The sequence below is a fragment of the Gadus morhua genome, chromosome 1, assembly GCF_902167405.1.
Source record: "Gadus morhua chromosome 1, gadMor3.0, whole genome shotgun sequence".
NCBI lineage: Eukaryota > Metazoa > Chordata > Actinopteri > Gadiformes > Gadidae > Gadus > Gadus morhua.
In genome coordinates this window covers 18,376,710-18,399,693 of record NC_044048.1, presented here as the reverse complement: position 1 = coordinate 18,399,693, position 22,984 = coordinate 18,376,710, and the positions used below count along the sequence as shown (strand labels likewise).

Genomic DNA, 22,984 nt, shown 5'->3' with positions numbered 1-22,984 from the left:
AACAAGGAGAAAAAATGATATATTTCTATCAACAGTCCCGACCCCTCCCTCGCCGCTAAACCGATGTAACACTAACATATATGTTCCCCTCTCTGGCCAATAAAACTCATCACGGTCCAGACGTCCGGTCGTGAGTCGATTACGCCCTGGAACGAGGTTGATCAAGCCCTATGTAATGACTCGTTTGTTACGCATCCTATTCAGAATTTGGGGATGGCGCATCAGTAAACATAATTTGATAACAGCGGCATTCCCTTTCTGGTAAAGGGCGCATGTGAGAACCAATCAAAGCACATTTTGACAACGGCATTATTAAATATTGAAAGTCCCTCCAGATGATTGGCAGCTGTCGGCGTTACCAAGACTAATTATACCTATAACCGACTTCCTCAAAAAAGTGAATTGCAGTTTTTTATAATGGCTCAATTATATGCAGAGTAGAAGTTAAAGTACTTTGACCTAGTCATTTGAAGTCATTGCCATGTCCACACGGTGGCCAAATAGCGTGTTCACCAATGTACACATATTCTGCCATCAGAGTTGCTTGTTGTCCAATGAGTAGCCCTTTTGAACTCACCAAGTTCCGGTAAACAAACCTTCATAAGATCCCTGATCAAGTCATGCACTCGTATGAGTTCAACATAAGGAGCAATAAAGGGATCCAGCTCATGATAGTAAAAGGAGAAGGATGCAAGCACTTCTTCACTGTCACAGTTTCAACTTTGATGTACAAACGCCTTCCTGAAACAAGTTTTCTTCCAATACTTTCAATATACCCATTCAAGACATTTAAATTACACCAGCTATGGCATCTGCATCTGGAAGGCCATGTTTTGAATGCTAACACAATAATATCCAAGTCTCCGGGTCAAGCTAGGTGTGTTAGTAATATCAACTCAAGAGCCAATATCACCAAGATAGTAGATGATAAAATAGCAAGAAGGATGACCAGGACATGTAGCAAAAGGGATGTTTAATGATGTTTGGACAATGAGACGTACATGTCCATTGCTGATGGAATACAAATACAACTGAATAAAATAAATATCTGGCGTCATGATCCCAGCATTTCCATATCCGAAATCAATTGAAATGTAAAATCTAAAAAAATGGGAGTGCAGTTTTTGTGTTTGCAAACTAGCATTCGTGGGAGAAGTTTGAGATGAAATTATTTGTTATTGTAAGAAAATGTTTAGATATATCCCCACGACTGACATAACCATGAGACAAATCTGCGAAAACACATTTGAAACAAGGTGTTTCCAATGTGAAATATACCTTTACATTGCAGTGCGTGTATTGTGGTTGAAATAGTATAGAGAACTGCAGTGAATTTTGTCAAATGTGTAAATAAAAATAAAAGGTGCTCAAATGGAGCAGTACTACAGTTTCCTCATACAAAGCAATAATTGAATAAACCTTCACTTGAAAATAACCTTTTGGTGACTTTGAAATGTCGACAACTGAATAAATTACTCTTCAAGCTCTGTGCCACTATATGCACACAAGCCGAGCCTCTACAGCACCATCAGATTTAAATATAGACGCCTGTCGGACACAATTCATGGAAAAAAAAAACATAATGAAAAAAAACAAAAGTACCATAGTTGTTCCATGTCAACAGTGCATGTCAACAGTGCATGTCTGGACAGGGAAGGGAAGCTATGCTGCTAGAAAGGAGACTGAGTGACCAAATTGTTCTTCTTCAGTTGGAGCAGTAAGGCAAGTAAAGCCCAATGCGCTCACATGTTACTGCAGTAAACCAAAACCATTGGTTCTTCATGCCTAGTTATTGTTTGTACAACTTCAGAGTAGTGGTAATAATACATCAATATTTGTATTTTCCTTAATGGTTTGTGACGTTTATATAAGTGCTTACCCTGAGAATTTTATCAATGTTTAAAAACCTCAGTACCAGAAGAAGAGAAAGGGAAGTTTTTAAAATAATAATGCAACCTAACTGAAGAGGTCCTATCAAACTAATTAAGAGTGGGCATGTAATATTACACATATCCATAGCTACGTTGAATGTACATTTTCCATTACATTTTTATTGCTAAACTAAGTTAGATTTCCTTTCCAGGAGCAAGTGGATGCCCAGCCGAGAAGCATACTACTGCAGTGTGGTGGGAGAGGGAATGCTAAAGTGGTGATGGATTTGGTCCCCTACATCACATGGGGATGCAGTGTCAAAGTAGAATGATCAGGGGTACAAAAGAAAGTAAAGTGAATGGAAAGGTGGCATCAAAATTCAGATGAATATTAAAACGCATCCATTTACTGCATTCTCTGGAGTGCACAACACCGACGCCTCAGTCGTTTCTCATATCCCGTTAGAAAAGAAAAGGAGAAAATATGAAAAAAAAAATAAGACTGAACGAAATGACTTGCACATACACAAGCAGCATTGTAGTGTGCGTGTTGTGTGCGTGTGTGTGTGTGTGTGAGAAAGTGGAGTGAATGATTGCATCGAGAGCTAAAATATGACAGCACATGTACTCTGTCTATAAAAAACTACCTGGGTACTCAACACGGACCTCTTTCTAAACAAATAATCTGCTGTAGAACATTTACAAAATGAACATGGCAACAACCAGGGAGTGATCCTCACAACAACATATGCTACCGGCGTCCTCTGGTTCCTGGTGGATGGTGGTGGTTGTCGTCGTTCTTTGTCTACTGCTAAAGAGTAAAGTCGTATCATACAGACCTAGTAAGTAAGTTATTACACGGTGAAGCTTACGCACGACACACACACACACACACACCGCGTTGGATGGGGTGGCAGCCAGGCCTATTACAAAGAGAGAATAGGAAGACTTATGCAGACAGCGAGTACACCTGCGTGTGCGTCCTGAGTGTGTGTGTGGTGTGGGAGGGGGCGGGGGGGCGGGGTTGGGTGGCGGTAGCTAGGCTCGTAAACCAGGCAGGACTTGCCTACTGAAGACTCGGGTCCAAGGGGGGAGGTTGGAGGGTGGAGGGGGGAGGGGGAGTAGAGTCAGTGTCAGCGTAAACTTCTGGTACAACCAAGAGGTTTGTTCAGCTCACAAGGAAAAAGGAAGAACAAAACGATAAAAAGACGGGAGGGGAGGTTGGAGTCGCTCTCCAAGATAGAAGTAAGACAGTCTTGATATAATTTTGGGATAGAATAATTATTATTATTATACGCTCAATATTAATAACAATAATAACATTAGATTTAAACATCCGTCTGTCAAAAGTCTCTTCGGTCCCGACGGCAGCCGGAAGACAGTTCTCTAATAATTATGGGGGGAGGGGGGTCTGGGAAAGGGATGGGGGCCTGGAAAGTCCCCCGAAAGCTGCCCAGCCCGCCTTCTGTTGGAGAGAAGACCTACGCAGGCCCCTGTCCTTCTGCATGGTCATGCCTGGTGGGTCTGGGGAAGCTTGTGTGCATAAGTGATGATGTGTCTCCAGGAGAGTAGGGTTGGAGGGTCGGGATCAGGGGGGAGGGGGAGGAGTTGCTGCTCCTCTCAGCTCCTCCCCTCCCTTCAGACGCTCCTCCCCACCCCTCAGAGGCGGGTCTGGGCTTCGGGGACGTAGATCTCTATGCTGTCGGCGCTCTCCGTGGCAGAGTTCTGTCGGGTGGATGCGGCGCGCTTTGCCGCCAACAGCCGCTTCCTGGCCTCCTGCCGCTGCTTGTCCACGGCCGAGTCCACGCTGCGGTCTTTCCCCGCCGCCAGCTTAGGCTTCAGGGGTTTCTTTGGCACGGAGGCTGTGAGGGGCTTCTTCTCCTCCTGGGGATGGACACAGGATAATAAACACGCTGGATTGCTTCCCTCCCTCTTTTAGAGTTTTTAAAGTCCACTTTATATAGATAGATAGATATAGACTTTATTTGTCATTGCAAAGTCACCTATACAACAACATTTAATTTCTACATCTGAAGGTGCAGTAAAATATAAGACATCTTACTTTCCCAGTTTCCTCATAAGCACAGTCACAATGAAATCCCGAAAGGTGTAAATCTAATTAAAGATTTGGTGTACATATACACACAGCAATGAGACGCACGCATACTGGTCAACCAAAGATCTGATATAGGACCTCAAATACAGTCAAATAAGTCGGTTTTATCAATGTTAGAAAACCTAAGCCTGTCCAAACTCGAATGAAATGCAAACATGGTGCAAAAAGCTCAACAAAAGCTATTTTATATTTGCCATGCCACATGCCAATGCTCTGTGAAAGAGCAATGTACAATTGCTCTCTGTACCTTGATCGCTGGTTTTTCAGGAAACTCCCAGTTGTTGGCTTTGAGTTGGTAGAGCTCGTCAAACTTCAGGCTTATGTCCTCCACGGTCAGCTGCAGCAGATCCCAGAACCCGGCCAGGTCTTGTGCTGTGGGCCTCGGGTTGGAGTTCACGTCCTAAACCAGGCATGACAGGGTTGGTTTGTTAAGACTTGTAATTCGGCTCATCGGACGACAGGGGGTGCAGTGGACCGCAGCAGTGCAAGTTAAATGTACCGCAAAGCACTGCTCGAGTTTCAGCATGTCAGGGTGAGCTGGTTTGCATGTATGTGGGCGTTTGCCTCTGGCACCCAAGAGCCTCTATCCCAAGCCTTCTCCCTCCCACTTATCCTTGCGCATTACCGAGCCAAGTATTTACTTGGTCAAAAAGTGTGTGTAAGTGGCCGGAGTCCAGAAGCATGCGAGATACTGATATGAGGGGGGTGAGCGGTGAAGAGCGTTAGGAAGATGGTGAAGACCAGCAGGACTCACCAGGTTCTCCACACAGAGCCCTCTGAACTGCTTGAACTTGCTGGCGATGAGGAGCTGGGCGCTTCCCACCGCACTGCGCACCGTCCCAAGCACTGCACACCAGGGGGACGGGGAAAATCATTACAGGCTCATGTGAGGACAAGCAGAGCAGCTGCACCAGACATGCGGGTTGTGTACTGTGAAACAAAACGAGGCCAACACCAGCCGTGTCTGATTTGCATATCTTTTGCAGGGAAATAAGATATATGCACGGGTTTCCTATGGCACGTAGCTAGCACAAACTACAACTCCAATAGGAAAGCGCAGTAGAACACAGAATACGGTTGCCTATCGACATGGGGAAGAAGTCATCGATCTAATGTATAACAAGCAGGGGGATTTATAGTTTTATGGAGCATCTACTGATAGGTGTATTTTTGGATCCATTTTTCTTTTTTTTTACTCATGCATATTTAAGGCCGCTGCAGAAGGGAAAGCAGCTCTGAAAGCCTCTGTGGTATTCCGGGAGATGAAACGGAGAGATAAGCAGTCGGCTGTGGCTCTGCTTCGGCTGCACCGGTGCTTACTTAATGCCTAACGAGCAGTGCTACTGCAGACCATTAGCCATAATAAGCCTGTCTCCTTGTCTCTCCGCCATGTCCTCCCCCCTCCCCCATAGCCACTCATGCCTGAGACCAGAGGGGTCCAGGCCACATTCAGCCCACACTCAGTGTCAACTCAAAGCCTCGTTTGTACACCTAAATCAGATCATCATACAGAGAGAAAACCACGGCGTCATCTGGCACCCTTACCCTCTTCTGAGAGCGGGTTGTCTTTGGTCTCCAGCTCCATCTGCTGACACCAGCCCTCCATGCGGCCCGTCTCCGCCTGCAGCAGCTTCAGGAACCAGTTCCCGTCGCGGAGGCAGGCGGGTGCGGCAGACAGGGCGTCGCCCGTGCTCTCGTCCCCGGGCTGCGCGCTGCCGTTCTCCGTGCCCAGGCTGGGGTGCGGGGGCGGGAGGGATGAGGGGTCCAGCGCCGGGTCCACCAGGGGCTCCGTGGGTATCCTGACCTTTGCAGAGGGCGTGTGTTTCAGTGACCTCGGGGCGCTGTCGTCGGCGCTGGGGCCGTTGGCATTGGTGTTGGTGGCTGTCTGACTGTTGGTGCAGTTGACTGCTGACGGGGCGTCCAGGGAGTCCTGGGGCTCTGACTCTGTGTTCTGCCTGGAGGCCATGCTGCTGTCCCGGCTGAGACTGGACACACACACACACACACACACACATACATTAGCCATCAAACATATTCATACAAGTATTAATGATTGAGTGGAGAAAGAAGGAAACGTAGCTGGGTGTCTGAGCCCAGGCCCTGGGTGTGCCAACCTCATAGTTGATACGCCTTGTAACTAGTAACTTCTAACCCGATCCAGGCTTGATTCTGACCTGCGATCCTATGCTACAGGTCATTCCCTCTCTCCACTCATTTCCCAGCCTCTGTGGTGATTAACCTAGCTTTCTGATTATGCAGACGTGTTAATATGGAAATGATTGATTATCAATGACATATTATAGATTTCAGCAGCGGAGGCGAGGCAACCGGAAACTGGAGCCTATTTCAGAGAGTGTGGCGAACGAGGGTAGCGGAGAGGAGACGAGACCACATAAAGCAAAATGGACTGCTGCCTTCAAAGATTGCACGGCGCAGCGGAGGCGGAATGTGATTACAGCAAATGGCAATGCGCTGGGGATTGTGAACGACCAGCCTCCCCGCTACAATGGTCACTTCACTATTGTCAGAACCAGAGCTACAGAGCATCAATCAGGGCTTCTGGGCTGACTGCTGGGTGACCTTGGCCCCCGACTCTGCTGGGAAAAGCTACAGGGCTACAGACAGCGGCGCGCTGAGGGCCAGTCAGCCGGATTAAACGGGCTGGAGAGGAGAAAACAAAACAAGGTACACTAGAAAGGAAAAGGCCTGGAGCCTCACAACCTCGGAAGGAACTGGTTATGAATAAGTTAGCCTGATCTGATGGGAGTAAATCATACCGCAAAAAGAATAGAAACGTAGATAGATTTGAAGGGGGCTAGGATTCCTAAATGCATTCATCTTCTTAATTGCAAATATTCATTTACAATAGTCATTTAACTTAATAATACCCTCCAGACTCTTTCCGATGCGTAGGAGGAGCTTTGGACTGATTTCTATCATTAAAACTGCAGGGCTCTGCAGAGCTCCAGACTGCGACCAAAATGGTCGCATTTTGTGGACAAATGGTCGCATTTTGCGGACAAATGGTCGCATTTTGCAACCAAAATGTGAGATTTCCGGTATGCGACAGAATTTTACATCTAGTTGCACATGTATTTTTTTATTTTTACACATTACACAGGGAAGTGCGCGTCAACAAATCCGGAATCTGTAGCAGGCCAATGAGTGTGAGAAGGATAGGGAATGGCTACTGTTAGTGGCTAATGTGTGGAGGGGGAGGGTCCTAGAGATTAATTATCGAGCGTGCGTAAACGTCTCTGTGAGCAAACTATTGACTCGTTCTTCCGACCAGCGGCTAGTGTGCCAGAGCCAGAGTCCTGCACAGGTCTTATTTTGCAAACCCGCACCCGCAATACTTAAAACCGAGTTTTAAGTATTTCGACAAGTATTTCAACAGTGTTTCAACAGTTGCACGAATTACATTCTGCACCCGACCCACTATAAATTGATATTGACGCCTGGCCCGGGCCGCAACCGAAGGAAAATTAGAAGGGCTGTCCCAGACTCTGAATTTTCTGAATCAGATCTGCCTTTTCAGTCCAGAGATTCGACTAATCGGCGGCCGTGCGGGGCAGGGCTTTCGGAGGTTTAAAAAATGAGTTTTCTTTCTATTAACACTCTGTTTTGGTAGGCTATAGGCCTTTTATATATGCTTGCGCGTTGCGCACATTACCTTCTCACCTGAACAGTTTTCTATCAATCAAACTCATCGGAATTGTAGCCAACTTATTCCTGTCGGGTTTTAATTAGGCTAATTCCCATAATGCGGTCCGATAATGAACACCGGGCTCATGTATAGGCTAGTGGATAATCCACTATATGAGCCCCGTGTTCACGATCTGATTGCATTTATTGAGCCCGAAAGAATACACAGCGCTGTGTCGCCACACTGACTGCGCTCCTAGAGGAAATGTAGAAATAATGTAAGGGGAGGCAGCCGCTTCCCTCTGCAAGATTCTGTCTAGCAAACAAAGTTACAATGAATCAATCGCCACAGTGACATCATGGACAGTGTCTAAATAAAGCTTCTCTTTATTATTATCATTAGCGCTATGATGCAAATGGTGAATGTTAAGCCTGCGGTGGGATCTGTACGCGCAGTTTGCAATTTATATTAACATTATTTAAAAAAAAATAAAAGGAAGACGGCGGGAAACCCCGCAGTCAACTCAGATTCTCTGAGTCGACTGCAGGGTTTCCCGACGGATGATTTGAATCATCGACTTTCAGTGGACAGCCCTAGTAATTTCCATAACGTTTATTTTTGATTATAACTATATTCAGTTTAGGATTGTTATGGTCTCAACCAACTGTCACTGAGCTCGCACTCCAGTAGTCTGAATGCGTGAGCTCGAGCACGCTGCAGTTCACCTACCGGCCCCATGGGCCAGTAATGAGAAGGGAATTCGTAATTAATACACATAGTACCTTTAACACGCTATTAGAATAACTCTATGGCAGAAAGTAGAGTCCTTACGGCCGGCCGTTCTCCACTTGGACTCCGATGGACTGGAATCTGAGCGGCGAGGTCAGGGCTAGAGCTTTCTCTCTTGGGACGGGCACCACACAGTCCACCTGCCAAGCACAACAAAACTACACTTTATCCACAGAAGCCATGTGTGCATGCACTGACAGTAGGAATGACCAGGATCAATAACACGTTGGGAACCATGCTGTAAAAAGGGGCCACTGTGTTACCTGTATTCCGATGGAAGACAGTTTCCTCTTGGGCTCGCTGATGACAAACTTCTCTGAGATGAGCCTGCAGCTCACGGTGTCATTCTGGGACTGAGTAGAGGCAGAGGTGGTGGTGACAGTAGTGCTGAGGGGGGAGACAGCGGAGAGGGCGGTGGTGTTGGTGGTCGCGGTAGTGACAGGGATGTCTCGAGGGGCAGGGATGGGGGTCACCGGGGCTGGAGGGGCGGTGGTGGTGGGGATGAGGTGGGTGACCGAGGCGGACAGAGCGAGGCCCGGGACGGAGGCGGGGAGAGGGGCCACGAAGGCGGCGACGGGCGTGTGGGTACAGACGGAGGCCGGGGCCGGGGGCAGGGTGCCCTTAGCCAGAGTGCCGGTGCGGATGCTACAGAGGCTGTCGGAGGAGTTGCTGCGTCCGGACTGGCTGTTGGCGTCGCTGGCGTGCTCCTGCTGCTCCAGGTAGGTGTCCTGGGCCGACTCGGTGCTGCTCTGCAGCGTGATGGAGATCAGTGGCTTGCAGGTGGTCCGGGGGGGGACCGGGGGAGCCTTCCTACTGACCGCAGCTGGAAAACAAAAGATAGAAATGGGAGGGTTGACGCCAGGGCTCTGCTGTTTGGATTGCTTTCGTCCATGCCAAAGGGCCAGAACTTCAACCATGATGAACATCAAGCACCCAGCTAGCCATCTATCCAGCTGCAGCCCATTATACAGACACATCAACCGACTACCTGCAAAAACAATCCTGCTTCTTGTTTTCCTGAACCCTCCCTACCGGGCTGCAGAGTGCACTCACTGCACTACCTGTGAACCTACGGACTGTGTTCCATTGACGTCATTATCACACCCTGCCTCCGCCCCCCTTATCTCCAGGGACTGATAGTATGGAAACTAGGTCCTACTTTTCATTGGGAGATAGATCCTAGATTGAACAGCTGCTGGATAGAAATATGATCCTATGACATTGTTATCCTGTAGTATTTAAACAGCCTGATGAAGAATACAAAAGATCATTTGTATCATCTTTAAATAGAGATGCTCCATCTTTCCCAAATAGAAAGAGGGTATGTGTGCTCTAGATTGATAAAAGGATCTTAAAAAAGGCAAACTGTAACATTGAAGCAAGCGAAGAAGAGTTATTGACATCTTACAACATATTTGAACAGCACAACTTGAAAAGTCATATTTCAATTTCAAATAAGTGAATTCAAAACGGATAAGTATGATATTTAAATGTTGTGAATTCCAGGGCATTAACATTTCCATATAAAAAAAACACAATGTCTTTTCAAATTCAAAATATTATGGCATTGATATGCATCCATACGAATGTATACTGAGCCTAGACTTCCATTTCCGCAATATACAGCAACGTCGAGTCATGCACTATCATCAGCTAATGTATAAAATGTGTTTACTTAATTGAATACAGCATATTTGCATAATGTTGTCAATAAAATACGTGTTTAGAAATTGAATGATATCTTACCAACAAGCAAGGACACAGGGATTAGTGCTGTCACGATACCAGAATTATGACTTCCATACGATACTTGCCAAAATATTTCGATCGATACTGAAACAATACCACAACGAACAACTACAACATCAGGAGCGCAGAGCTCCGCCAAGGAGGTGCATTGAGTAGTCTGTGTTCAGTCAAATTTAGGTCACTACTGCAGTAGTGCAGGCTAATAATCCTGGGTTTGAGCCTCATCCACATAAAGTGCAAGACTTGCAGTTCATGTAAGCTGTTTTTGACCATGAATAGGTTTTTCACGGTCATAGGGTAAAGAAAGCTTATACATAGCATGCAGTAATCTGATGTCTTGTATAATTAAGTTTATGATTATTTTATATAGTTAACTATATATATTATAAACCAAATCACTCATTAAACAGCGTAGTCTTAACTTTATGGTTTGACACAAAATCGCTATACTTTTTTCACAAATGTTTAGTTACTTTTTGATCAATTGTAAGAAATATCAAGTGTTGCAGTGGAGAGCATAGCTGGCCTGTCGAAAGAAGCTTGGAAATTATGAAGACTGAAAAGGCCATTGAAAATATTCTGTGTTTTGCAGTGAAGCGCGTCTTCAAAGGGAAAATTAGACGTTTTTCCGCTAATGGTCAGTTTTTTCCGCCTGGACTTCTTCCCATGATGGCAAGCAACAAACGCATTGTTTGGTGTTGAACGTTTTTTCATAGAGATCAACCACTGGATGTACTGTGAATTAAATAAGTAGAGTGCTTCATTCAGACAAATACTATGAGCCTTCAGTTTATAGAGTTACTTGTGCTCAAATTAAAGCTGCCATGCATATGAGAGAAAATAATAACTGATGACATGTCCACCATGCCTGCAGGGAGTGGATACAAAGCACTGCATACACTGTCCCACGCTCGCACATCGAAGCAACTCCTAGGAAATACGGCTTAACACACTTATCTACTGCATAACGGAACTAAGAGAACTGGGTTTTGTTTTGTACCATTTTTAAATGGCAGGGTATTGATTGGGTTCCTGTATACCATGCAACACTAACCTTATTAAAGTGCAGTACACACACTCATTTACAATGCAATGCACATGGCATTGTTCAGAATCATCAACTGCTTTTTCATGCATAAAATAACAAAAGTTGAATACGATATTTTTAACAAAGAGTTATTTTGTTGACATTCAAGCCCATCTTCTTTAAAATGTTACCTAAAGTCTAGTCTTATTTGCTTAAATGTTACATTGCATGGACTGACACTTCACTGTGTGTCAGTCCATTCACCTTAAAATAGTTCAGACTTTATATAATCCCGGCCGACAAACGTTGTCCGTTGAACTACTGTCTGGAACCCTCTCAGACAGACAAATAAACACTCACTCAATAGATCTCCCAACACCCCGAAAACAATGCAATAAAAAAATGATTCACAATTAGGCCTGAGGGGCTTACTCGTCAGTGAGCCGGATCTGACACGCAGCCAAGGAAAAGTTCTGCCAGGAGGAGGGTGACTCTTACTCCGTCACCAGTAGCTAATTGTAGGGTTGCGGTGGGCTGAGGCAGGCCAACAAGAGTGAAATAACATAGTCGTTCTACAGAGGAAGAGGGAGGGGGATATGTATTTTAACAGCTGGATGACGGTGATTAATGACTGTTTGAGAGACTCAGAAAAGTGTTATACTCCAGGTCCAGTTCTTCTAGGGTGTTCACACGGCAGACGCTTCGTGTAGGCAAATCACAAGCAAGCTTAACATAAATATGAAATAGAATAATCCATCAGTCGTCATTGGCTCTCATTCTCCAGCGTTGATCCAAATTCCTGCCACAGCGCCCTACAATCCCAGGGCTTTGGAGTTCAGGCGTGAGGCCTGTGACTCACGAATACACCCATCGTTAAACGCTGCCAACATGAGACACAAACAATGACAAAAAAGAAAAGGTCTGGAAACAGCTCCACTGATGTACACTGTCTTGTCTTCCCACAAACACTCCCGTTGGACCGTAACAGTATTTTTGGCTGAAATCCATCAACCAACAAGGGGAATAATGTACTATATTGTAATCCTAATGACCCTCAGAAATGGCACACATTTTTTGAATACCTCACATTAATAAGAGGGCATTTAAAAAAATGAATGTGCCGTTTGTGTTGTGCTGTGCAAATATACAAATATGCTCCAATAACATGTTCCTGACGTGATCTACATTCAAAGCCAAGAATTCATAAATGGGAGGAAGGGAATGGATGTGAAATCTATTCATTCTAAGCATCACCAAATAAGGACTTAATATTGCTTGTGAGCATCAGGTCTTTACAAAGTGGGCCACGTGCAGATTACCGACACCCTTGGGGAAGGAGCCCAATCCGGTCTCGTGTCCCTGGTTGATTTGTGCCATCATGGCCCGCTCAAACACCACTACCAACGGGATTGGTGCCCAGCGAGTAGACCGGCTGTTTGGGGCTACATCAATTTTTTCGGCTGATAATCTTCTTCGGACATAGCAAGAGTTATCTGCTGCGGCAGTCTTCGTAAAGCCAGAGATGTTGAGGCTCCATTAAAACCAGTTACAAATGTGAAGTTCAAGTGTAGAGATCGATGGATTTAGGTTGGCCTTTACCTCATCATTCTTTATCAACCCCATAGTGCTATTTTGCAACAGTCAGTCTGCAGCTGAATGTCAAGTACTTCTCATGCATGTTCTGCAGATGTAAATACCTCTTTACTCAAAAAGTGCTGTTAACGGACAGCTGTGTGTCTTAACCACTTAGGATAATGGACATCCCTTCCTGATAAGAAGCGTCTCCCAAGAGAGGTGCGGAGTTCACATTAGGCTTGCTCATTTTAGTCCTACCGCTGACAGAGCAAATGCTTAAAACACAGGCGCGCAATGGTCTGTGATCCGAGTAGGTGTTCAAATTGTGAGTGATTATCTGCTGGCTGTTCCAGTGTGCCCTGAAGCGTGCCCTTGTGATAGATGCCATGGCACTGTCACGCATCTTTCCGTTTCGGTTTTCCGAAATGGGAATACCGGAAAAAATAAAAGGTTTCAATTAATGATATCCAAGGCGCTGCACCGGATCTTTCTTGGTCGGAGGTTAAAGAGGGTAAAAGCTATAAAGCCTTCTTCCTGCTGCAGGATGTGCATGTCTAATAAAACCATCCAGCCTGCTGTTGGCTCTGTCATCTGCAACAGATCGATTGTGATTATCCATCCTCAGTGTAGCTACCATCTTGACAACACTTAATCCGGTCACGCTTAAACAACACTTGGTCAAAAGTCTTAAGATTCTGCTTTAATCGAGGCTTTGTCCCAAATGGAAATATTACCCTTTGCTTGTCATTTGCATCATCGTTTGCAATCCGTTTTATTTACAAGTTGATGTGTGTATGATGGTAGTAAATATTTAGAGTGTGCTCAAGCTTGTGTTTATGGAACAACCTCAATTATAAATGATCGGGAACAGGAATAACCCCATTGGTGTCATGTATCTTCACCACACACTTACTCGTGTAAAATATGTTTAAATCAAGCTTCGTTAACAGATAAAAATTATAAATAATCTCCCAAAAATATAATTAACATATTGGAGAAGGCTGCTTATCCAAGAAGTCCCCACTAACCCACCGACACACATTTTCTAATTGATCACATTTGTCAGTATTTTTGTCTAGAAAAGGTGTGTTAATTTGCATCAGGCTTGAGTTGACCTCAACTCAACATTCACAAAATGTGAACCCAGTATAAAAGTTTTCCTAATTTGGTACACACAGGCACGGTGATTAGGCCTTCTATTTTGCCCAACAAAATAGATAGTGTCAACCTGTAGGCCCAGAAAGGCAGGAAGTTAACAGTCAAAGAGAGATATCTATTGCATGAGACAATAAACAGCCAACCAGCTTCTTTGTCTGAAGAGAATAATAGATTCTTTCAAAGCAAAAAGAAAACAGAGTTTCAATGACGATTGATAAAGCAAACACTTCTGACAGCTAGGGTAGCAGAACTTGCTTTTAAAATGCAGAGCTCAAGAAAATATCAAATTACATTTCTCAGTCGACTATTCATAGCGCAAGCATTTCCTTTCAATAGGATGTCCTGATAAGTCCTGAATCACCTAAACCTGATAGATAGGTTACTAGTACTACCACCGGATTACTGAACAAGTGCCACTATTGTTCAATGTGTCAGATACAATTGGCCAAGGTGTGATCATGACATGAATGTAATTCATAGTGACGAGGGTAGGAAGTCTCTGTACAAAATATATTTCTAAAGAATGTGCCACTGCTAGAACAATACACAGATTGTTTGTGTAGTCTAATAAAAACAAATATAAATCAAAGTATGTGACATGCAAGCTTGTAAAGAGGTTGTTCAAAGCTCAACATGAGTAGATATACAATGTGGCATGTTATTGAGACCCCATCTAAAACATCAGATACCAGATAACGCTGTGCGTACACCTGTAAACCTGAAACTGCTGCTGACCTTATTGTGAAACTAGAGTCGGCTTCACCCACTGAGTCACACAGATTACCTCATCCTGGATACTAACAGGAAGACGGTGAAGGTGACTCATAGTCTATCAATGCAATACATGTACAATGTCGTTTGGCATATGGAGCACGTATCTAAACTAGATGCATTTCTCGGACACAATAAAGGCAACCAAATATCAAAAAAGTAACATTACATAGAGGCTAATCATGGCATGAAAACAAAAATGCAATTATGAATAAGATCAATATTTAGTGCCCATTAAGAATGGAGATTGTTCTATTAGGGATGATTCTGAGTAGTACTAAATAAACCAGTGGTCCAGTCAGTGCAGAATACATTCACTTCCTTGCAGGCGTTCATTTGACACCACTAGAGCTGGAATATCTCCAAGGTTTCCAGGCACCAAATACCGAAGAAAATAATAAAATATGGATTATGTCCTCACGTCTGAAAAGTACTCTAGACAAGCAATGAGAACAGATGGCTTAAGAAAATTACTGCAATAAACAGCTCAACAGGTTCTGTGACATGATGCCAGGATCCATTGCCCAAGGAAATAGATTCTAGTGCAACAGCGTTAACTAACAGGGAGGAGAGCAGCCCATGGTTACCAAGCAGTTTACTGCAGAAGTTTACTCTAGAGTTATTGACTTGTTAGTTGGGACTCTATCTTCAGATGAACATCTCAATTATTGGAGCACCATAGATGATAACTGTACACCTTAACACAAGTGTTAAATGTTTGTGTAATGTTTTGAATAAACGGTGTCAGCCGCCTATAACTTTAAGGTTACCAGGCAAGCTCTCCCCTCATGAGCTGCTGGCAGGGCGTACCGTCAGATCCCGACAGCAGAGAACGGCGGGTTTAATGAAGAGACGTTTAATAAACCTAGCGATTACACCCATATCCACGTTGACGATTCACCACAGTACAGTGTTTATGGTTAACATGCCGACCTTATACACTCACGATCTTTATTGTATTACAGAACCCGTGATGCGTAATTGAACTGGGGTTAGCTGGCTTCACGGCCAGTTCACATTGGGAGAAAACCAGGCTGAAAGTCAGTATCCAGATGTCGCTCATGTACTTGTAACAAACGGAAGCAACGTTTAGCGTGTTTTTCCACAATGATACTAACAAATCATCTGTGGGTTGGTCCTTCATGTTGGGCCATCAGGAGTATAATGTGACTGTTATTCAGCCCAGTGGCTAGCATCTTAGCCACTGCTAACGACACGATTTCTCCCCTTTCTTTCCACGGTGGCGGTTAGCCGCCAGAGTTAGCCGGCTGCTAACCTTCATAACACGACAACCAGTGTATTAACAACCGCGCTTCGTTCACTTACCGTCTCGTAAACGTCTGGACTGTCCTTAGCTCTATTCCATTCAAAAAATCTGTCTCGATGGACTGAAGCGGAGGGATGTCTTTCGTTTTGTCTCACACACACACAACGGCGCTCTGAAGAAAAGATTTGAAGAACACGCCCTAAACAATGAGGATTGGAGTCCACGTTTTGCCCAGAGGCGCACGGTGAACGCGATTGGAGGTTTCCCATCCTCGGTGACATCGATAAGCCAGGCGATTGGTCCAGATGAGTCATAGCCTCGTTCATGCGTGTGCGTCAATGCAGGTACGTTCCATTTGTTTGACCAGCGCAGCCGCGGGAAGGGGAGCTCACAGTCTGGACGCGGACCCGTAGTGGGCCGGGGGTGGACCGGTACTGGACCGGTACTGGACCGGACCCATGGGTCAGGACCGGGCGTATATAACTCAAACGGGACCAATAGATTTCACCATGAGAAATCTCCCTAGCCATATCGTTTTATATAGTACCTACACTGATGTAGATTTAAATCGTAACTTCCAGTTTCACTTTCTGCTGGTGGTTCTCGATATATTCTGGTACAAACCACACATTTGATTCCACTATTTTATATAATTGAATTGATTCATATATAACAACATTTTAATTTGTCAACGGTTTAGTGGCGGTGTTGGCGGTTTAGATATGAATGTTTGATTATGTGTTCAAAACACTCAATAAATACAAACAGACCGTGGTTCCATATTTTCTTATTAGTCCTTACGTTACTGTTAAGTACACCGAACACTTATGAACAGTATAAACAATGCATTATATATATATATATATATTCATATTTATAATATTAATGACTTAACAGCAATTAATTAATATTTACTATATATATATATATATATATATATATATATATATATATCTCACAGGCGCTGTGTTATCTGATAAGATAACATGGAGAAAGAGCAGTCAGCACTTTTCATTTCTTCAGCCTCCATTAAACAACTGAATACATTCATAACCTCACCCACAGCGTATCCTGGGTGTTATATACTCACTGGGGTGGGAACTGTAGGCACACCCCGTCGAGGTGGGCGGGGGAGAGTCCGAGTCCATGGAGGCCGTGTCGTCGTCCTGGGAGCAGCCGGCCTGGATGGCCCGCAGGTAACTATGACTACGCGAGCGGAAGCACGTGGCGGCCGGAAGATCCAAGGCGTCCACCGCCTGGGATTCACCTTCATAGTACGGAGGAACAATGCGACCGCAGACCTGCCCGCACACCTGTGAGACCACGCAAACAGGTCAGGTTTCATAGGCATGCACCCCAATGCCGCGCTCACTAGACGGGAGTTAAAGGTCAGCGAATAGTTAGAGCCGTCATTCATGCCAATGATTCATTTTTCTTCACATGATTGGACCTAATAATAACATGTCTAAACATAACCACATATTTGGTTTGCCTGTTCTTATAACTTTTTCTTTCCACCGGCAAGTTAATTTTAAACTATCTCATTCACATGATGCTTATGTGTAAGTTCTATTTTCTATTCATTTGTGGACAAGATAACTCAAAAAAGCATGCGTAATGTCGCGGTTTTTAGATTGCTATTCATGTTTGAGCGACATTACGTAAGTCTCATAAATGCAATGCATTATAGTTGAGATTAGACAACTTTGCTCCTCTTGCATCCAACAAAAAACTACTATGTAGAGAAGGCTGGGGAGGCCGTACCTGAGCACCAATGCCTCTGCCGAGGGTCCCAAAGCTGTGTTTGAAGTCACTGTTCCAGATGCAGGGCGGAGCTTCCACTGGACCCAACAGGCAGTCCAGGTTGTCCAGGCTCCGGTTCGTAGACTGCTCTTTTAGATATGGAAGCGAGCTGTGGGGTGAGGTGTTTCAGAGTTAATTCCCCAAAAACAAGGGGGTTTCCCTGATTGAAGACATCAAGCAGCATTTTTTTTAATGACCCCTGGTATTTTGTAGTTGAGATGAAGGGGTGAGATGATTTTAGGTCAAACTATTCAAATGAGTGACTAAATCTGGATCATGCAGGTTTTTGTCTGTGCTGGGTGCTGCTGCTGTTGGTGGGATACACGCAGGGACAAATAAGTAGGAAGTGTCAAGAGTGGAGTAACTTTATACCATTAGGATCAATGATGATGTAATGATGATGTAATGACCACAAAACAGGTGTCACAGGGCGTGTCACAGGTCACTAAAACATCACTGAGGGATACCTGGAAGGTACATTTCATAAACCAGAGAAGAGGAAGGGCAGGACACCGGGAAGGTTAAGAAAACAGTGGCAGGCCGTGCTGGTAGGTGCTGGGGGTAGTTAGTGGTGGTAAGAGCAGGTAAGGTGTGGGTAGGTTTGGGGGCAGAAGTCCACACTAGCCCGACCGTGCCTACTAGACAACACTGACCTCAGCTGCTGCATAGAGCATGCACTTTGTAGCGGACACCAGAGAAAGTCCTCCCGCATGAGGTTGTAGCAACGAGGCCTGTCCGTACAGACGTAGGGGTAAGGCACAGGGCAACACATTTCACCTATTTCCTTTGTCAATAGGATTTGTCTTTTTTTTCTTTGTTGCTCTTCTTCTTAAAGAAAATATATTTATGTGAAACAATGATAATATGATTTTAATGTGTTGATAGTTTAATAACGATATCATAGTATTGCTTTGCTTTGAGTGCTCTGATGTTGGTTTAAGTTTTCCTTGTGGCAAGATGCTGCCCCCTGGTGACCAGCTTTTCGGACAGTGTCTCAGAGATAATGCATAAATAAAACAGCATTTTGAATTTGTATTAATTATGAATGAATAATTCTTTCACGTTCGATTTTCAACCAAGCAATGAATGAAAAAATAAACCTACAAATTAACCTTCTTACTGAACTAAAACGCTTTAGTTCACAATGAAGTTTAGCTTAGCCCTTTGATTCTCTTTATATTCCTTTTTATTGCAATGTTGCTCATACTAATGTACAAAAATAAAGTTAAATCGTTTGACTCACTGAGCGACTCACGGTCCTTAATCAAGTTGTTATTATTATCACGAGCAACGGTGGGCGGCTAGAGGAAGCAGCGTCGTGGGACTCACTTGTGAGGAAGAAGAGGAGCGGGCTGTTCGCTCAGAGACAGGTGGGTGGCCTTCAGGTAGCTCTGGCGGCGGGCTGCCGACTTGGGCGAGGGTTTGGGACTCCCCTCCGAGTCCTCCTCGCTGTCCTCCACGTCGCCCATGGCCTTGACGTAGCTGCCGCTGCGCATCCTCCTGCAGGGGATCTCTGACCCCCCAGCCTTGCCTGGGCACAGAGAGCCGGACCAGTCCCCCAGTGGAACCTGCAGGACACAAACATATGTATACATATATAAATCATGGCGAAGACTGCTGACTTGACAACTGTCCAAAAGATGACCATTGATACTTTAAAGAAGGAGGGCAAGACACAAAAGGTCATTGCCAAAGAGGTTGGATGTTCCCAGAGCTCTGTGTCCAAGCACATTAATAGAGAGGCGAAGGGAAGAAAAAGATGTGGTAGAAAAGAGTGTACAAGCAAGAGGGATAAACGCGCCCTGGAGAGGATTGTCAAACAAAACCGATTCAAAAATGTGGGGGAGATCCACAAAGAGTGGACTGTAGCTGGAGTCAGTGCTTCAAGAAGCACCACACACCGACGTATGCAAGATATGGGCTTCAGCTGTCGCATTCCTCGTGTAAAGCCACTCTTGAATAAGAGACAACGTCAAAAGCGTCTCGCCTGGGCTCAAGACAAAAAGGACTGGACTGCTGCTGAGTGGTCCAAAGTTATGTTTTCAGATGAAAGTAAATTTTGTATCTCCTTTGGAAATCAAGGTCCCAGAGTCTGGAGGAAGACAGGAGAGGCACAGAATCCACGTTGCCTGAAGTCCAGTGTAAAATTTCCACAGTCAGTAATGGTCTGGAGTGCCATGTCATCTGCTGCTGTTGGTCCACTGTGTTTCCTGAGGTCCAGGGTCAATGCAGCAGTCTACCAGGAAGTTTTAGAACACTTTATGCTGCCTGCCGCGGACCAACTTTATGGAGGTGACGATTTCATTTTCCAACATGACTTGGCACCTGCACACAGTGCCAAATCTACCAGTACCTGGTTTAAGGACCATGGTATCCCTCTTCTTGATTGGCCTGCAAACTCACCTGACCTTAACCCCATAGAAAACCTATGGGGTATTGTGAAGCGGAAGATGCGAGATGCCAGACCCAACAATGCTGAAGAGCTGAAGGCCACTATTAAAGCAACCTGGGCTCTCATAACACCTGAGGAGTGCAACAGACTGGTCGACTCCATGCCACGCCGTATTGCTGCAGCAATTCAGGCAAAAGGAGCTGCAACTGAGTATAGATTGCCATACATGCTGAAACTTTCCATGTTCATACTTTTCAGTTGGCCCACATTTCTAAAAAATCATTTTTTGTACTAGTCGTAACTAATATTCTAATTTTCTGAGATACTGAATTTGGGATTTTCAGTAATTGTCAGTACTAATCATCCAAATTAAAAGAAATAAACATTTCAAATATATCACTCTGTGTGTAATGAATTGATATAATATGTAAGTTTCACGTTCTGAATATAATTACTGAAATAAATCAACTTTTTCATGATATTCTAATAATTTGACCAGCACCTGTATATATATTATATATATATATAAATATGTATAAATATATATTCAGTAGGTTATGTGGTCATGTGATCCTCTGTTTAAAACGTGTTAGAATGGGCCTTACCGCACATGGATGCATTTTATACGTTAATGTTGTAATGACCTAGAAGTATTGGCTTGATTTGGCCTTTGGTGTTATTAATTCAGTACACCTAATGAAGCATTGTGTGGTTGTGCAGTCCCTCAGTTAAAAAATACAAAACTCCATTCCCAGAATAATATCTGGCACAGAGAAAGATAAATAACAATACTCGTTAGAGCTCTCTTTTATAATATGATAAAAAGTATATTATTAATTAAAAATGGGCAATTAGGAACCTTTTTTTTTCTCTATGTAATTTAATTAACTCATTACCGGCAGAACCTGAAAAGCCTTTGCCAAGCATTCCTTAGAAACGAAAAAACAATTAAACTGAAAATTCAGGATGGTGATTAATGATATCGATCTGCTGGCCAGATTGCTAATGAAACGGAAAGCTTGAAGGCCCACCTGAAGGTATTGCTGTGCCAGGTCCTGGTGACACGACTTAGTCGATTTCAGTAGAGCCTTGTTTACCGAAGCCGAGCCCTTCTGTAGGACCTGCCTGGCCTGGGTGAGGGTCAGCGTGGACCAAGACCCCCTCTTCACCAGCGTGTCCCCCTTACCGGCCCTCCCCCGGCCCTCCTCCGCCTGGCCCTCTAACTGCATGGTCCCTTGGCAGGCCAGGAACTTGAGGTCCCCGCTGCTCTTGGACGTCCTCAGGGTGTGGGATGCCGCGATGGTGTTGTAGCCCTGCGGGATGGGGTGTCGGAGGGCGGCCTGGCTGTCTGACACCGCCCGCCCCAGTGTCATCATGCTCAGAGGGTTGCGGTACCCCACCGCATTGAGGCCCCCGGCGTCGCTGTCCAGGCCGTCGTCCGAGCTCCACAGCGCTATCGTGTTGGGCCTCGGCCTCTGCCTGGACCCCTCCGTCTTGCCCCGGTCTTTACTCTTGCTCCGGCGGGTCACCCGGCAACCGTCGTCCCCGGCGTCCCCGGCTCCGCCCGGCCCTCCCGCCATGCGGCCGTTCAGGCTGCCCTTCATCACGGAGCCCTCCAGCGACTGGGACTTGGCGAAGAGCTTCTGGACCGAGTGCATGAGGTGGCGGATGCGCCCGGGGCTCTCGCTGCGCTGCTTGGACATGCGTCCCCGGTGGAACTGCAGCGTGCTGAAGCCGTCGCGCTGCAGGGGCAGGTGGCGCTCCAGCTGGTCCAGCAGGTTGGAGGGCAGGCGGTTCATCTTGGCCGCCGTGGCCGAGGAGATGGTGGCCGAGCCGCTGGTTATCATCGGGCCCCCGCTGAGGTCCAGACCCAGGCCCATGCCCATGGAGAGGGAGCCGGAGAGGGTGCTGCCCCTGCTGCCCTGCCTGGCCCCGTGGCCCCCGGCGCCGGTGATGCAGCCCTGGGGGCAGACGGCCTGGTCGGCCTGCTGGGAGGTGAAGTGCAGCCGGGGGAAGGTGCTGCTGCTGGACATCTGGTTGAAGGGCAGCAGGCAGTCGGGGGGCAGCTGAGCGGGGCTGGTGGCGGGGAACTGGTGGAAGTGGGGGTCCAGCGTGCCGTAGTGGCTCATGGTAGATGTCAGCATGAAGGAGCCGTGGGGGTCGGAGGTCATGGGGCAGAGGGGCTTCTGGGACCCTCCCATGGGCTCGCAGGAGTCAGACAGGTGACGGCTGCGGTTGGCTCCTAACCCTTTCATGGTGGCTCTGGCGCTGTCCCTAAAACATTTCTGCGGGTGGCGTGGGTCCGCAGAGCAGCACAGAACACCCTGGACACAGAGACACAGTTTAGTTCAAGGACAGATCATGTTGCGAGTCATCAGGATTGGGGATATCCTTGAGCTTATTTCACGGAGATGGATGTCTTGACAGGTCAAAGGCACATCTGAAGGATTACTACTATTAAATAAAATGGTTGTAAATCATGTAAATCGTTTTTTTCGTCTTCGTTCGATTTATATATTCATATATCATCAGAGCATTCAGAAATACATAAAGGACACATGATAGATGCTACAACATAGAAAAGAAGGGGCAGAGGTAGGCAATATTTCTTTAAAACTATTTAGCTGGAAAATCTGACCACTAGAGGGAGCACTAGTAGTTGTACAGCACAGAACACAGCTGTACCGTCACCGAACATTTCAATCCAGCTTTCTTATGCCTTTTTATTCATTTGACCAAATGACACACAAGAATGCCTCTCAACATTATTATTAGTTGATGTTTTCAAATGTAAGCAAACCTAGATGTGCATGAAAGAAA

At 45.4% G+C, this 22,984-nt stretch overlaps 1 protein-coding gene across 1 annotated transcript in view; it reads right to left on the bottom strand.

The window, feature by feature from the left end:
• Positions 1-956: 956 nt before the first annotated feature.
• dlgap4a (discs, large (Drosophila) homolog-associated protein 4a) overlaps positions 957-22,984 on the bottom strand; it is a 65,237-nt gene continuing 43,209 nt past the window's right edge. The window contains exons 2-12 of the mRNA XM_030359945.1: positions 21,196-22,488; positions 19,102-19,340; positions 18,426-18,503; positions 17,734-17,881; positions 17,060-17,282; positions 8,686-9,245; positions 8,465-8,562; positions 5,533-5,972; positions 4,742-4,833; positions 4,235-4,387; positions 957-3,755 (exon numbers count right to left, since the gene is read on the bottom strand). Of these exons, the coding sequence (XP_030215805.1) occupies positions 3,531-3,755; positions 4,235-4,387; positions 4,742-4,833; positions 5,533-5,972; positions 8,465-8,562; positions 8,686-9,245; positions 17,060-17,282; positions 17,734-17,881; positions 18,426-18,503; positions 19,102-19,340; positions 21,196-22,419 (3,480 nt within the window). The 5' untranslated portion in view covers positions 22,420-22,488 and the 3' untranslated portion in view covers positions 957-3,530. The remainder of the gene's footprint in view (positions 3,756-4,234; positions 4,388-4,741; positions 4,834-5,532; positions 5,973-8,464; positions 8,563-8,685; positions 9,246-17,059; positions 17,283-17,733; positions 17,882-18,425; positions 18,504-19,101; positions 19,341-21,195; positions 22,489-22,984) is intronic.